Here is a 14,651-nt window from a genome sequence, read left to right as displayed (position 1 = left end):
CGAGGTCTATGCTCCACTGGATGAGTCATCCGGTAGAATGTGCATCGTCGGTCGTTAGCGCCAGTACATGAGTACCAAGCGTGCACACGACTGGTCGCTCCTTTTTGGCGATCGTTTATCAGGGAACTCATCGCGAATACTTCCCATACCCCCACCACATTGAGTTCATAGCTTTGCGCGCGTGTTGGTGCACACTTGCGTAGAACGTGTGCTACCGTGAAGAACGTCAGCCTGGACATACTTGTGGTGAACTTTGTGGGAAGTTCTTCAGTCTTCCGTTAGCAGCGGCAGCGATCGGGTGATCTCCGAACAACTTCAGCGTTTGTAGGTTCTAAGCGTTATAGCGTTAGCGTTGGTGTAGTTTTTGGATAATAGTGTGTAGGCTACGCCATACAGTGCCTAAAATAGTGTAATTTTAATGCTCTCCTTCCGCGTATCTCGCTCGTTGTTTGGACATCTTTTGTAGGCGAAAGTGATCAAGCTTGTCTGAGTTGGGGTTATAGTTTTGAGTTTACAAGACTGTGTGTCTGTGTATATATATGTGTGTGTGTGTGTCTCTTTTGGCATAGAATTCACAAGATATCACTTGGTGCCAGTAGTAGGAATTCTTCTACTAGTGATATCTTCGAGCATCTTTCAAACGTCACCAATCAGTCTGCTTTTCAAGCGCATTGTCACCGTTTATCTCGCGCCTATATACTCCAAGTGTGGTTCACAGTGAACTTATCGCGTGCAGCGCATCAAAGTAGTTGGGTCCCCGGATCTTGTGGTGCCCGATGGAATCATTTCCAACTTGAGACGGTTGATAGTTGAATCCAACAGAGGGCTGAATTCTGAGTGTAGAGTGAATGACACGCACTTCCAGTGCATGGAATTCTACGCGTGTCTTGGAAAGCTTCTTAATGCCACCACTTACCGACTAGTTTTTTTTTCTATCTACATGATTATTAGAGTTTGAATATCTTAAAGATAATGTCGTCTCTCTCAAACCTGTGTTGGGGTACGAGGTGGTACTTATCATCATTTAGAATCACTGCTGAGCCATCATCCTCCGCAAGCTGGTGAATGGAGGCATTATCCAGAACTCATAACAGAACTCATAAGTGAGTGACTTTGAGCCGTTGTGAGTTACTGCGCATTGCCAATTAGCCGAGCACACTTCGCGTCGCGTTAAAAGGGCTTGCAGTTTTGTGCTTTTCAAACCCGACGTTGCAGTCTTCTGTATATGCTAGACCCAAGCGCATCGTCTCCGGTTAGCTCCAGTGTATAAGCTGCAAAAGTTTGCAAAAGTGAATTCCTTTGTTGCCCACTTGCGCTAATCGCGCATTAATTATAGGTCGTAAATAATTTTATTGACGTTTTTTTTGTTTGGTTCGTGTGGCGTTGCAGTTGCGATTAGCGTTGTTACGGTGAAGGTTTTTTCGGGTGATTCATTGCGAATAGAGCATTGGAGGTGGTATAGTGCTAGCTCTTCTTTATATTAGATTGCTTTACTTTTATTCTTAACATTGTGAAGGTGAAGTGAGTTAGGCGCAAGTTTAATGGCGGTTTTTTTTTAATTTAAATTGAGATTCGCTTGATGTACCAGGCGCCTCCATCTCGACGTGCCGAGAGAATGCCATTTGAAAAATAATGAGACGGATATTTATTTTCTACTTCTAGATTTACAGAACAGCGGATTAAAGGACCCGGAATTCGCTAAGAAGCAGCGATGCCTGTGGCAGTTTCCGTGGAGGATTACTGCGGCCCACCGGGCGTGTACCGTGCGCGCCACCATGACCTGGCCGTACCGGCTAACGGTGATGCGGAAACGGGTAATGGTAGAGAAAAACCATCACCGGATGCGGTAGGCGGTACGATGGAGATGCAGAATATGCAGTCGGACATGCGGTACCACGTGCGCCACCATCATCATCGGGACAAGCCCGGCCACGATTACGCGGAGGACGTGATCACGACGCAGGGTGTGCAGCCGCACCACAAGACCAACTACGCCGAGACGATGATGCATCTGTTCAAGGGCAACATCGGTACCGGCTGCTATGCGATGGGCGATGCGTTCAAAAATGGTGGGCTGGTGCTCGCCACCGTGCTGACCCTGTTCATCGGGATCGTATGCGTGCACTGCCAGCACGTGCTGCTGAACTGCGCGGCCCTGATGCAGACGAAGAAGCGGGAACAGGAAGCGGAAGAGCGCGCGAACGGGACAACGGTGGTGGCCGCCAACAACGGAACGATGCTGCACGTGAAGAACGGGCCGACCGTGCCCCCGGTCTCGGAACCGCTCGACTTTGCCGACACGGTGGCGCTCTGTTTCGCCTTCGGTCCACCGTCGGTCCGCTCGTGGGCGCAGACGATGAAGAACGCGGTGAACATTTTCATCTGCGTAACGCAGCTCGGCTTCTGCTGCATCTACTTCGTGTTCATCAGCTCCAACTTCAAGCAGATTGCGGATCGGTACGGGGTTGAGCTGGACGTCCACATCCACATGGCGCTGCTGGTCGTGCCGATTGTGCTGACCTCGATCATCACCAAGCTGAAGTTCCTGTCGTACTGCTCGCTCGCCGCCAACGTCTTCATGACGCTCGGCATCGGCATCACGTTCTACTACGCGTCCCAGGGACTGCCACCACTGTCCGAGCGGAACATGGTCGGCCGGCTCGATCAGCTGCCCCTGTTCTACGGCACAGCAATCTTCGCGTTCGAGGGTATCGCGCTGGTGCTGCCGCTCCAGAACGAGATGCAGCATCCGGAAAACTTTGGCAAACCGTGCGGTGTGCTTAACATCGGCAGCGGCTTCATCTTGATGCTGTTCACCACGTTCGGGTTCTTCGGCTATTGGCGTTGGGGCGAAGCAGTCCAGGGTAGCCTCACGCTAAACCTCCCCGACAACGAAATGTGAGTATGGCGTCGCGTTATCCACGTCGCATCTGAGAGACGATTAATTCTTACCCTCCCATTCTGATCCACTTGTAGACTAGCGGAGAGTGTGAAGATGATGATTGCTACCGGTGTGTTGCTTGGATACGCTCTCCAGTTCTTTGTCGCCATCATGATTATGTGGCCGATGGTGGAAAGTCGCGTAGCCGTCGCCCGTAAGCATCCCGTACGCTGCGAGATGGTATTCCGCATCATCATGGTATTGGTGACGTGTAGGTATCCCTGTACGATGCAAACTAGTGTTCGGGTTCTTTGAAGATGCATGAATCTTTGCGGAATTTTGAACCTGTAAGAATGACTTGACTCTTCGATGATACTTGGAGCTTTGAGAGTTCTCGAATTTTTTAGATTACCGGAACTTGAAGGGTTCATGACTCTCTCAGGATTCTTGAATTGTTGGGGTCTTTGATGATTTATTAACCTTTGTGGATTCTTAGAACATCAAGAGTTCATGACTCTTCAAGGATTTTTGGAACTTTGTGGATTTATAATTTGAGCATTTGAGAATCCTCGGACTATTGAGGATTCATAAATGTTTGGATAACTGACATTCGATTATGAATGAATATAAATATGAAAGATTCTATTCAATGGATTGTTTGAACACAACACTAGTGCGACCCTTTTACAAACAGTATCTAACCATTCCTTCCATCTTACAGTCCTCGTCGCGGAGTGTGTTCCCAACCTTGGTGCATTCATCTCACTGATTGGTGCGTTCTGCTCGTCCTCGCTGGCACTCATGTTTCCACCCCTGATCGAGCTGATCGTTGCCTGGACGAATGGAAAGCTGGGCGTTTGGCTGGTGCTGAAAAATATCATCATACTGCTGTTGGCGTTCCTCGGCTTTGCCACCGGCACGTATGAGAGTATGTCAGCGCTTGCCAAAGATTTTTAAGCGCCCGTCGAAGTAGCGACGATGCCCGAAAGGGGTATGTTACCATGGGAACAGAATCATTTGTGGGGTGAAGTCATTTTACATAATATTGCATATTTATTATCGTTTTTTTTTTACTATTACATATTAAAAGTTGTGCTGCAACATGCCATTTTATCCCTCCAGGGAGTTTAGAAAGAGAGAGAGAGAGAGAGACGAAGAGGAAGAAACAGACAAAGAAAGCGGAATAGAGAGCGAGAGAGAAATAGCGAGAGAAGGAGAAGAGAGAGAAGAGGGAGAGAAAGAGAGAAAGAAAGAGAGAGAGAGAGAGAGAGAGAGAGAGAGAGAAAGAGCGCGCGCGTGAGGACCAACATTTACTACTTTAGGTAGTGGCACAAGGCCATGGTCCGCTATAAGTTAAAGATGAAGAACGCGGCGTACTTACATTACGTTACCGATTAGCTGTATCGAGTGCCACGTATGATAAGCATACTCTACACAATAAGTTTAACGTCGTTAAGACAAACCCATCACTGAGTAGCCGATAAGCAAGATGTAGAATAACATCCAGTTCAGGATAACAAGCGACACGGAAAAGTTTAATAGAAAATCAAAACGAAAATTGCGATGGAAACGCGTACGAATGTAGCTGGCGATCGTTAGTTGAGCTGATGGGAAAACGTATCGCACGGAATCATAATAAATGTATGCCGTTTACAAAACAATTTTATTTTGATGAAGTAGACAGGAGTATTATATCGAAACACAACATCGAAGTTAGCTATGTCCAACGTCTGTCAGAAGGATCGAATAATGTCATTTAAAAATAGCTTTCACATCAGATTTATGTCCCTAATATGTTGAGGGTATCCAAAATCAAATTTCGTATGACACAGAATTGGAATGTTAAATTCATATTTACAATTCAAATTTAAATTTAAATGAAACATTTCACGCATCTGTGAAAAGTTTCACTCATAGTGAAAAATACAGACGAAAACATTATCGCACACAACTTGTGAGCTCCCCCGTGAGCATTTCCTGGTCCAGATTTCTATGGAATACGATAAAATTATACCTTTCCTACGCATTTAATCAGCAAAAAATCGATAATCACATAATAATCACCATGTAACCTATATGTAACCTGAAATAAGTAAAATAAAAACTTTTCGCACAAAAGGTAGCGCCCTCTGTTGCGAAAAAAAGCGAACCATATCGTGCTGCTTCCGTTTTCGGCTGTACGTCAAACGAGCTGTCACTTTGCCGACAGCCTCGCGTGGCAACCGTTTCCTGTTCTTTTACGAAGAGTCTTCGTCGACGCACGTCGTGTTTGCGGGTGTTTAGCGAGGTAAATAGCTCAATTGCTATTCTATTTAATTACGGTTTCATGTGCTTGCTGTTAGAATTGGTAGTGTTGAAGTGGTACAGATGCGGGAAAGTACTGTTGCGTTGATAAAACTGATGGTAATGAAGAAAATTTGCTGATTGGAATCATGTGTGTGAAGCCGGGCACTCTATTCCCGCTGGAAATCCCCCGAATATGTAAATAAGATACAGAAACATTAGCGCTTTAAGCTGATCAAAAGGTGCGACGTGTGCAAGATCGTTTAAGGGGAACCTGCCAGCGAGATTACTTCTGAGCAACAATCAAAAATCAGTGTAAAATTGTTGCCGCGTTGCAGATTACATTACGCGCCCGTGTGTGTGTGTATGTTTACCACGGTAAAAGAACATTTTTGAGAAATGTTGTCCATCAATAAATCCGCTCCAGCAACATCGATCAACAGCAGTGTACACGAACAACGCACAGAGAATAAACACTCATGGAAAGACACCAAATATTGTCGCGTGAATCCCGCCCAATGGCATGACACACACCTGTAGCACGGCATCGTGCATCCCGAACAATCGTCTTCATTCGATATGCCGTAGGAGAAAGGAACTTTACTAATGCGTGTTTTCTTTTCCCACCCTTTTGCAGTGAGCTGCCAAAGTTCGAGTTCCAAACATGGTCCGTATCAGCGTGCTGGCCGATGCCCTGAAGTGCATCCACAATGCGGAAAAGCGTGGCAAGCGCCAGGTGCTTATCCGACCGAACTCGAAGGTCGTGGTCAAGTTCCTGACCGTCATGATGAAGCATGGATACATCGGCGAGTTTGAGATTGTGGACGATCATCGCAGCGGCAAGGTTGTCGTCAATCTGACTGGTCGCCTGAACAAGGCCGGTATCATCTCGCCCCGTTTTGACGTCAAGCTGGATGACATCGAACGGTGGATGAATAATCTGCTACCCTCCCGTCAGTTTGGGTAAGTCGCTGTTTCGGGGGAGAGTTTTTAGAACTCAGGTCACAAGGGCAGGTTTAGCCTTCTTCTGTTATACTTATGCCGTTTGGTTTCCTTTATCAATGAACAGACGGTGGTGTAAGTTCGGAGGCGAGAGCAATACATTTTCCATCTTTAATCCCGAGCTAACGAAACTCTACGTCAGTTCGATTCAATGACTTGGAAACAGTTTTTAGAAAAAGTCTTTTAAGTTGCATACTAGTTTCATATTAAATGAAGGAACATATTTTTAAATTTGTATGAACAGCGTGAAGGCAGTTGAAGAGACACCTCTCAAACAGCCAAGAATTGCACTTATTATCTGCAGGACGACAAGTTCGGTCAAATATTCTAAAATTGATGTACAGTATCGGACAATAGTCTAATTAATGTTATACAGTAACGAACAATAAGAGATAATTATGTATGGATGAGATATGGATATGGATATTTATAGAGAAAATTATTAAAAAGCTACACATTTTGTTTGTACGTGCATTAGTTTAAAGAATGAACATCTCCCATTGGTACAATCGAGATTATTTTTTTGCTCGTTATTGATCGCAGTTATCATTTTATATGGTTGCTCAACATTTGTTTATAGAGCAATGAATAGCTTTTTGCAAGTCTTTTAGCCCCGAAAAACGGTCTAGAAGGATGATAAGTGATGCTTTAACCAAAGATATGTGTAATATTCTACGATTTCCAATATAGGCCACTATGAAGTTGTACACGCTTGATGTTGTTCTTATTAACGGCCTACCAGATATCCTATGCATATCGGATGAATGCTAGATGATGTTGACATCAACATGACATTTTTTTAATGATTTGGTATAATGCCCTGTATGCATAAGTAAAACAATTTTTATTCGATATGTTAGACGATTTAGATTTAATGTTACAAACTTATTATATGAAAATAGAAACAGTATTTACGTTTTGCCTTCTTTGCTTTACTTTATATCACTGCATGCGCTCAGTAGTGCGGTGATGTGTTATGTATTGGAGGCAAGAACAATTAATTTAACATCCACCTTTAATCTCGATTCAACACCCCAACTGTGTTGTTTTGTTTCTTCGGCTTGGATACAGATCGTTTAGAGAAATGAAAGCTTTAAATCAAGAAAGCATAATAAGTTTCCCATATTAACAAAATAATTCTCACTCTTCTCGTTTCATCATCACACAGCTACGTCGTCCTGACTACCAGCGGTGGTATAATGGACCACGAGGAAGCCAGACGGAAACATCTTGGTGGAAAAATTCTGGGATATTTCTTCTAAATTGCACACCGAGTTGAGAGGCCAACTAATACGACCAGCGCCTCACAAACAAAATCTGCGGTGGAGGGAACAGCACAGCGTGCGCGGACCTAATCGATAATCGCAAACGCAACACCCGGTTCATGCAAACAAATGTGAACGAATTTGACGTGTTATTTACATAAGTTTTCGTTCGAAAGGTGTCGCCGGTTGATTTTTTTTCTATTGGTTTTTTGCTGCAGTTTTTTAAGGTGAAAAAGTATATGACTGGAAACGCTGGTTTGATGAGACCGCAAATATAGGAGAAGCGCAATGTACCTACCGTCAAAGTTTGTTGTTTTTTATTCGTTTGTTTTTATTTATGATTCGTTAAATGTGCCGGGCGGTAGAATTATTCGAACGCGATCGTTACGTAATGTTCCATTATGTTGGTCCTGTTCCATAATATCACATTTGTTTGTATTGAAACAATTGAATTTGTTTAATTGAATTGAAATATTTTGTGCTACATGTTCGATAAAATTTTCGTCCGATCGAAGTGTTTGATCAGGGGTGATAAACGGATTTGACATGACACTATGTGCTGAGCGCGGTCATGATGTAGACAAAATAAAAATAAAAGTTTTTTTAAATTTTTGTTCCCGTTGCAATGGTAGTTTAAAACAGTGAGTTTAAGGAAGTTCAGTGAAAATGAAGATTAAATTTATTAAATGTGCTATTATATTAAATAAAGGCTTTATACCTCAAGGTTTTACTCCCGTGACGCAAAAAACACGCCAAAATTATGTTTCTGAACAGATGCATGAATCAATGAGGATTCAATAATCTCTGAGGATTTATGAATTTTCGGAATAGAGATTTAGATTCATTCATTCAGTGCAAAGATTCGTTCAGATTCATGAATCTGAATCTAAAATACCCAACACTAGTAAATTATTTAATTTTTTGATTATCTCTCTTACCCACCGTTGAAATCTTTTGTTGGTTGAAGCAAAACATCAAGCTGTGAGCAATAGAGCATGTTTATAGATATTTAAAGCAGTGGAGGATCAATCCCCTTGGAGGCCCAGGGCGGAATTTTTAAAGGGGGCCTATAATTTTGCTACGGCATTATCGGTGTTAGGGAGGTGTAATTCAAACATGATTTAACAACACCAGCAAAGTCTCGTTGCGTAGCCCTGTAACCGGGCCGTTAAGCTAGTCTCTATATATAAACGCTTGTATGCGCTAAGGAGAACCATAACGCCACTACTTGGATCACATTTTCTACGATTTACGTACATTTACGAATCCTGAGTAGTCCAACGCCTTCTACGATTTTTCGCCCAAGGTACAGTTGCCAATCGGTTGACTTCTTCGGTAACAATCAGATAAATTTCCTAGAATCCTTTTTCTTTTCATGTTGATGTTTAAGACCATGAACAAAAAAAACGGTTGATTTCTGTGGTGAGCTTTTACTTACTGAACTTTTTTGCAACAATTGACCATGTTTTGTAGCATTCTTCGATCCATTAGGCCACGAGAGTTGACAAAATGCTGACAAATTTGTCAAGTGACAAAATCAGCTGGTCAACTGTGAAAACCATTATACCGTTGCCGCGCACACAATTGTTTTCAAATTTCCGATACTGCAGCGTGGAATAAATTTGCCCATCACTGTTGCATTGCACACTATCAAACCCGTGAGAGCGATCGCCAGCGCAAGTGAGATGGATGAAATGGGAAGTCTCCCTCATCTCGCGCTCAAAATCGCCGGCGGCTGGATCGAAATTTCTATACAAAACCAGCTGTTTTCAGATTTCCGATACCAAGAGAGCATGTATTAGCAGGAGGTAACATGTTTGCCCCCATATTTTGTCAAGTGGGCCATCACTACCCATACCATCAAAGTCATGAGCACCATCGGTTGTGTAAGTGAGATGAAGTGAGATGAGATGTTGATGGTATGCGTAGTGATGGCCTAGGCCATCTTGATTTCTACGCCATTGTGTAAATTTTCGCACCGACAATGGTTGTTTTTCGGCAAAAACGGGTGGCTCTGCGTACCAATAACTGCAATAAGTTCTTTTTGCTTCATTCCGCACTTGTACGCTACGCACGATAAGCGATCCTTGTAGCCAACGAAAAGGCGTATCGTTCACCGTGATCCAAGCTGGAAAAAGAAGGAGGATTACACGAAGCTAAAACGTCCTTCCGGACAACTCGGGCCTGCGGTATTGTGCCCACGTCCGCGGCGATCAGGGACAGTGGTGCCTTTTCTTTGCTGCATTACGTAAGAAACGATCTGCTGCAGCGAACCAACTGTCGAGACTTTTAGGTGATAACATCCCGCAAGCCGTATGTGAAAGTTCTGTTCCACAATCAATCAGCAACAAGCCAGTGTTTTTGCGTAGATACAAAACGCAACCCGGTAAAAATGAACCGATAGAATCGCACGATCTGCGGCGGGTGATGAAGACAATCTTGTGCAATCAAACGGTAATGGGTGTCCCGATATCGTTTGCTGGCTACTATGGAACAATCCGTGATTCGGTGCCGGACGTGGGTGTGATCTTGCGCGATCTTGTCGTGTGTGTGTCTTCTTTGCCGAGATTGGATTTTACTACGTGTATCGACTCTTGCACCTCAAGCCACTGTACAAACTGGTCCATAAAAAGCACCACGAATGGACGACACCGTTTGCTTGGACCGCTATGTACTGCCATCCGATCGGACACATCATCAGCAACATGATCCCGCCAATGATCGGCATATAGCTCATGAAGGCGCACATCTTCACCATTGCCATCTGGTTTCCGTTGGTAATCTTTAACACGATTCGGGATCATTGTGGCTACCATTTGCCGTTCTTTCCCAGCTCCTAGTACCACGATTATCATCACGCAAAGTATAAATCATCAAGCTAAACTGCTGTATGAGGGATATTCTTGCAGAGCTTTATATGAATGTTTGTTGTATGTTTACAGATTTATTGATGCTTCGGAATGTTCGGGTATCTCGATTGGTTGCACGGGACGGACACAAAGTTCCGGAAGTCAAAGCAGCACCAGCGTCATCGTGCACTTTGGGGCATTAAATCGGCCCTAGAATTGTAAACGGATAGTTAATCCGAAGCCACCTGTTTGCCATCCAAAGCTTACGAGTGAGGGTGATAAGGAATACCTCGTACTAAAACATCCATCGCTCTTTCGTGTTTCTAGGAAACATAGAAACAATTCGGCATTTTACTTGGACCTTTTCTCTACTTATTTGCTAAACATTGATAAACTCAAATGCGAAACTGCCAACTATTGATTGCATTGGATGAAACGGTAAGCTTCCTTCAGCTCGCTTAAACTTTCCGTCGTGTTGATTTGACGTTTTGGTTTTATTCGGTAAGAGTTTATTCCTGCGTGCATCCCGGTTGCAAGAAGCTGTACTTCAATGAGCGGCTTCTAACAGAGCACGAGAAATATCACGGTGGAGAAGGAAGCTCGTTGCGATCGCCACCAAGTGTCAAATGAGGATGGAAAGAACGTTGCAGCAGGAGACAGGCAGGACGTTCCTACACACGCCATAGTCATCTGAATGCGCACGAGCTGCTAAATACCGGTACACTATCCTTTCACTGTCCGTGGGCCGACTGTGGGGCGGCTTTTGCACGCTCGTACGAATTGTAGCACACCGTCAGGAAAAGAAGGAAATTCGAAACGTTACGGCGTTGTTGAAAATGGTCCAATCGGGTTCGAATGCTAACGGTTGGGTAATACGATAAAAAAGCTTTATTTACACGATAAACGTTATTTCATTATGTTTACAACTAAATGTACAAAATCCAAATCGACGAACCAACTGAATAAAAAGCGAATTTATGTTTATGAACACTGTACAAATATGTATACATTTCTAAAGATTATGTAGCGTTTTTGTATTATTATTTAAATAATTTCTAGTTGAAGTGACGAATTTCCGTAAAATAAACAAGATGTTATGTGACTTCTGTGAAGAAAGAAATGCATTTTGCAATTTTCACTCACGTCGCTTCGTTGCTCCGCGATTATCCAAACGCCATCCAGGAGCGCCGCATCCATCACCATTGTTTTCATTTTCAAACTCTCCCGTACGAAATCCCATACAAAGCAGCTGTTTTCAGATTTCTGACACCAAGAGAGCATGTATTAGCAGGAGGTACAATGTTTATCCCTTCAGCGTGCATATTTTGTTGCTTGGGCCATCACTACGCACACTATCAAACACATCTCACCTCATCTCACTTACACAACCGATGGTGCTCATCAGTTTGGTAGTGTGCGTAGTGATGGCCCACTTGACAAAATATGGGGGCATACATGTTACCTCTCGCTAATACATGCTCTCTTGGTGTAGGAAATCTGAAAACAGCTGATTTTGTATAGAAATTTCGATCCAGCCGCCGGCGATTTTGAGCGAGAGATGAGGGAGACTTCCCATTTCATCCATCTCACTTGCGCTGGCGATCGCTCTCACAGAAATATGAAAACAGCTGGTTTGTATATTTTGCATATCTAAAATTTATTCGATTCATTCATTATCTTTTTTATGTTATGATAAAACTAACGATTCCTTTTTAAATTTTAAATCCATTGAATTTGACTCGAAACTATGTACAATAAGAAAAGAAGCAGAAGAGGAACGTCATGCTCCATACAAAATGTATGAAATACCCGGGTATGCTGGTTGAAAACTTACGCGGTAACGTTTAAAATAAATGAAAATTAAATACTTACTGCTTGTTTAAAATTGCAATGTATACACCAAAAAATCGGAAATGAGTTTATTATCCATGTTTAGCAAATGAGTAGAGAAAAGGTCCAAGTAAAATGCCGAATTGTTTCTATGTTTCATGTTATTGAATACATGAGTTTGTAATTAAATAGAACAGCTAGAAAGACGAAACAACGATGAATGTTTTGGAACGAGGTATTCCTTACCACCCTCACTCGTAAGCTTTGGATGGCAAACAGGTGGCTTCGGATTAACTATCCGTTTACAATTCTAGGGCCGATTTAATGCCCCAAAGTGTACGATGACGCTGGTGCTGCTTTGACTTCCGGAACTGTGTGTCCGTCCCGTGCAACCAATCGAGATACCCGAACATTCCGAAGCATCAATAAATCTGTAAACATACAACAAACATTCATATAAAGCTCTGCAAGAATATCCCTCATACAGCAGTTTAGCTTGATGATTTATACTTTGCGTGATGATAATCGTGGTACTAGGAGCTGGGAAAGAACGGCAAATGGTAGCCACAATGATCCCGAATCGTGTTAAAGATTACCAACGGAAACCAGATGGCAATGGTGAAGATGTGCGCCTTCATGAGCTATATGCCGATCATTGGCGGGATCATGTTGCTGATGATGTGTCCGATCGGATGGCAGTACATAGCGGTCCAAGCAAACGGTGTCGTCCATTCGTGGTGCTTTTTATGGACCAGTTTGTACAGTGGCTTGAGGTGCAAGAGTCGATACACGTAGTAAAATCCAATCTCGGCAAAGAAGACACACACACGACAAGATCGCGCAAGATCACACCCACGTCCGGCACCGAATCACGGATTGTTCCATAGTAGCCAGCAAACGATATCGGGACACCCATTACCGTTTGATTGCACAAGATTGTCTTCATCACCCGCCGCAGATCGTGCGATTCTATCGGTTCATTTTTACCGGGTTGCGTTTTGTATCTACGCAAAAACACTGGCTTGTTGCTGATTGATTGTGGAACAGAACTTTCACATACGGCTTGCGGGATGTTATCACCTAAAAGTCTCGACAGTTGGTTCGCTGCAGCAGATCGTTTCTTACGTAATGCAGCAAAGAAAAGGCACCACTGTCCCTGATCGCCGCGGACGTGGGCACAATACCGCAGGCCCGAGTTGTCCGGAAGGACGTTTTAGCTTCGTGTAATCCTCCTTCTTTTTCCAGCTTGGATCACGGTGAACGATACGCCTTTTCGTTGGCTACAAGGATCGCTTATCGTGCGTAGCGTACAAGTGCGGAATGAAGCAAAAAGAACTTATTGCAGTTATTGGTACGCAGAGCCACCCGTTTTTGCCGAAAAACAACCATTGTCGGTGCGAAAATTTACACAATGGCGTAGAAATCAAGATGGCCTAGGCCATCACTACGCATACCATCAACATCTCATCTCACTTCATCTCACTTACACAACCGATGGTGCTCATAACTTTGATGGTATGGGTAGTGATGGCCCACTTGACAAAATATGTGGGCATACATGTTACCTCTCGCTAATACATGCTCTCTTGGTGTAGGAAATCTGAAAACAGCTGATTTTGTATAGAAATTTCGATCCAGCCGCCGGCGATTTTGAGCGCGAGATCAGGGAGACTTCCCATTTCATCCATCTCACTTGCGCTGGCGATCGCTCTCACAGAAATATGAAAACAGCTGGATTGAATGGAAAGTCAGTGTTTAAACATTGCATACCTTTCGGCGGTTTTAGATCAAAATTGCTCCTTTTATCAACACTATAGATTTGGAAATCCTGGAGCAATTTCGTTTATACTTTAAAGTCACAAAGTCGATATTCTTCTCTGCATTTAATTTATCACATGGAAACAAATGTTTTATATAGCCATGGAAGATATTGTTGATCAATTTTTTACGTTCTTAAAAAAATGTTTTGCTATAAATTAACTCTACTTTTAAATTTCCAAAAATCGCACAATCGGCACAAATTTGTTGGGCCCCCAACACGGCAAGGCCCTAGGCGACCGCCTACTCCGCCTACCATTTGATCCGCCGCTGATTTAAAGGGGAAAAGTTTAAATAGGATTAAACAAATGCCAAGAAGTTCAGATTGCGCACTAAATTTGGTAAACGAATTTCCCAAAGAGTTTAAAAATTATCTGATAAGATTTGTTACACACCGCAGATCGTAACATAGTGTCTAATGCTCGCTGGCCGGCAAGGACTCACTCATTTTTTGACACTGGATTCTGACTCTTAGATAGCGCTAATCCCTTTTAGGCGTTGCCTAACCATATAGGAACTATATCAAACCCTACACAGAAGTGTTTAGAAAATACATTTAAAACTATGTTTAAAGCATGATAAGTATGGTCATTCCGTCATTTTCTCAAAAGAATGGAAGATGATTAGAACTTCTCATCAAATGTTTTTTTTTTTTTGATAATCTTTCAAATATTTTATTTTCTTCTGTTTTCTTGCTCCTCGCTCGTCTTCTTTTGACTCGTT

The 14,651-nt window shown here is 43.1% G+C and overlaps 2 protein-coding genes and 2 pseudogenes across 2 annotated transcripts; 3 read left to right on the top strand and 1 right to left on the bottom strand.

The window, feature by feature from the left end:
- Nucleotides 1-1,711: 1,711 nt before the first annotated feature.
- Nucleotides 1,712-3,838, top strand: LOC128307253 (proton-coupled amino acid transporter-like protein CG1139). The gene is made up of 3 exons (XM_053045015.1): nucleotides 1,712-2,898; nucleotides 2,977-3,152; nucleotides 3,603-3,838. Exons 1-3 carry the CDS (start codon nucleotides 1,712-1,714, stop codon nucleotides 3,836-3,838), a joined length of 1,599 nt encoding a protein of 532 aa, XP_052900975.1.
- A 1,240-nt stretch (nucleotides 3,839-5,078) lies between these two features.
- Nucleotides 5,079-7,736, top strand: LOC128307450 (40S ribosomal protein S15Aa-like). Its single transcript, XM_053045299.1, has 3 exons — nucleotides 5,079-5,168; nucleotides 5,802-6,127; nucleotides 7,335-7,736. The coding sequence occupies exons 2-3, from the start codon at nucleotides 5,829-5,831 to the stop codon at nucleotides 7,426-7,428; spliced, it is 393 nt and encodes a 130-aa protein (XP_052901259.1). The 5' UTR covers nucleotides 5,079-5,168; nucleotides 5,802-5,828; the 3' UTR covers nucleotides 7,429-7,736.
- Nucleotides 7,737-9,591: 1,855 nt separating this feature from the next.
- Nucleotides 9,592-11,268, top strand: LOC128306527 (fatty acid hydroxylase domain-containing protein 2-like; annotated as a pseudogene).
- A 655-nt stretch (nucleotides 11,269-11,923) lies between these two features.
- Nucleotides 11,924-13,317, bottom strand: LOC128306526 (fatty acid hydroxylase domain-containing protein 2-like; annotated as a pseudogene).
- Between the last annotated feature and the right edge of the window lie 1,334 nt (nucleotides 13,318-14,651).

This window comes from Anopheles moucheti, chromosome X, assembly GCF_943734755.1.
Source record: "Anopheles moucheti chromosome X, idAnoMoucSN_F20_07, whole genome shotgun sequence".
NCBI classification, from domain to species: Eukaryota; Metazoa; Arthropoda; class Insecta; order Diptera; family Culicidae; genus Anopheles; species Anopheles moucheti.
Note: the sequence above shows the minus strand (reverse complement) of the source record. Positions and strands in the feature narration are given on the sequence as shown.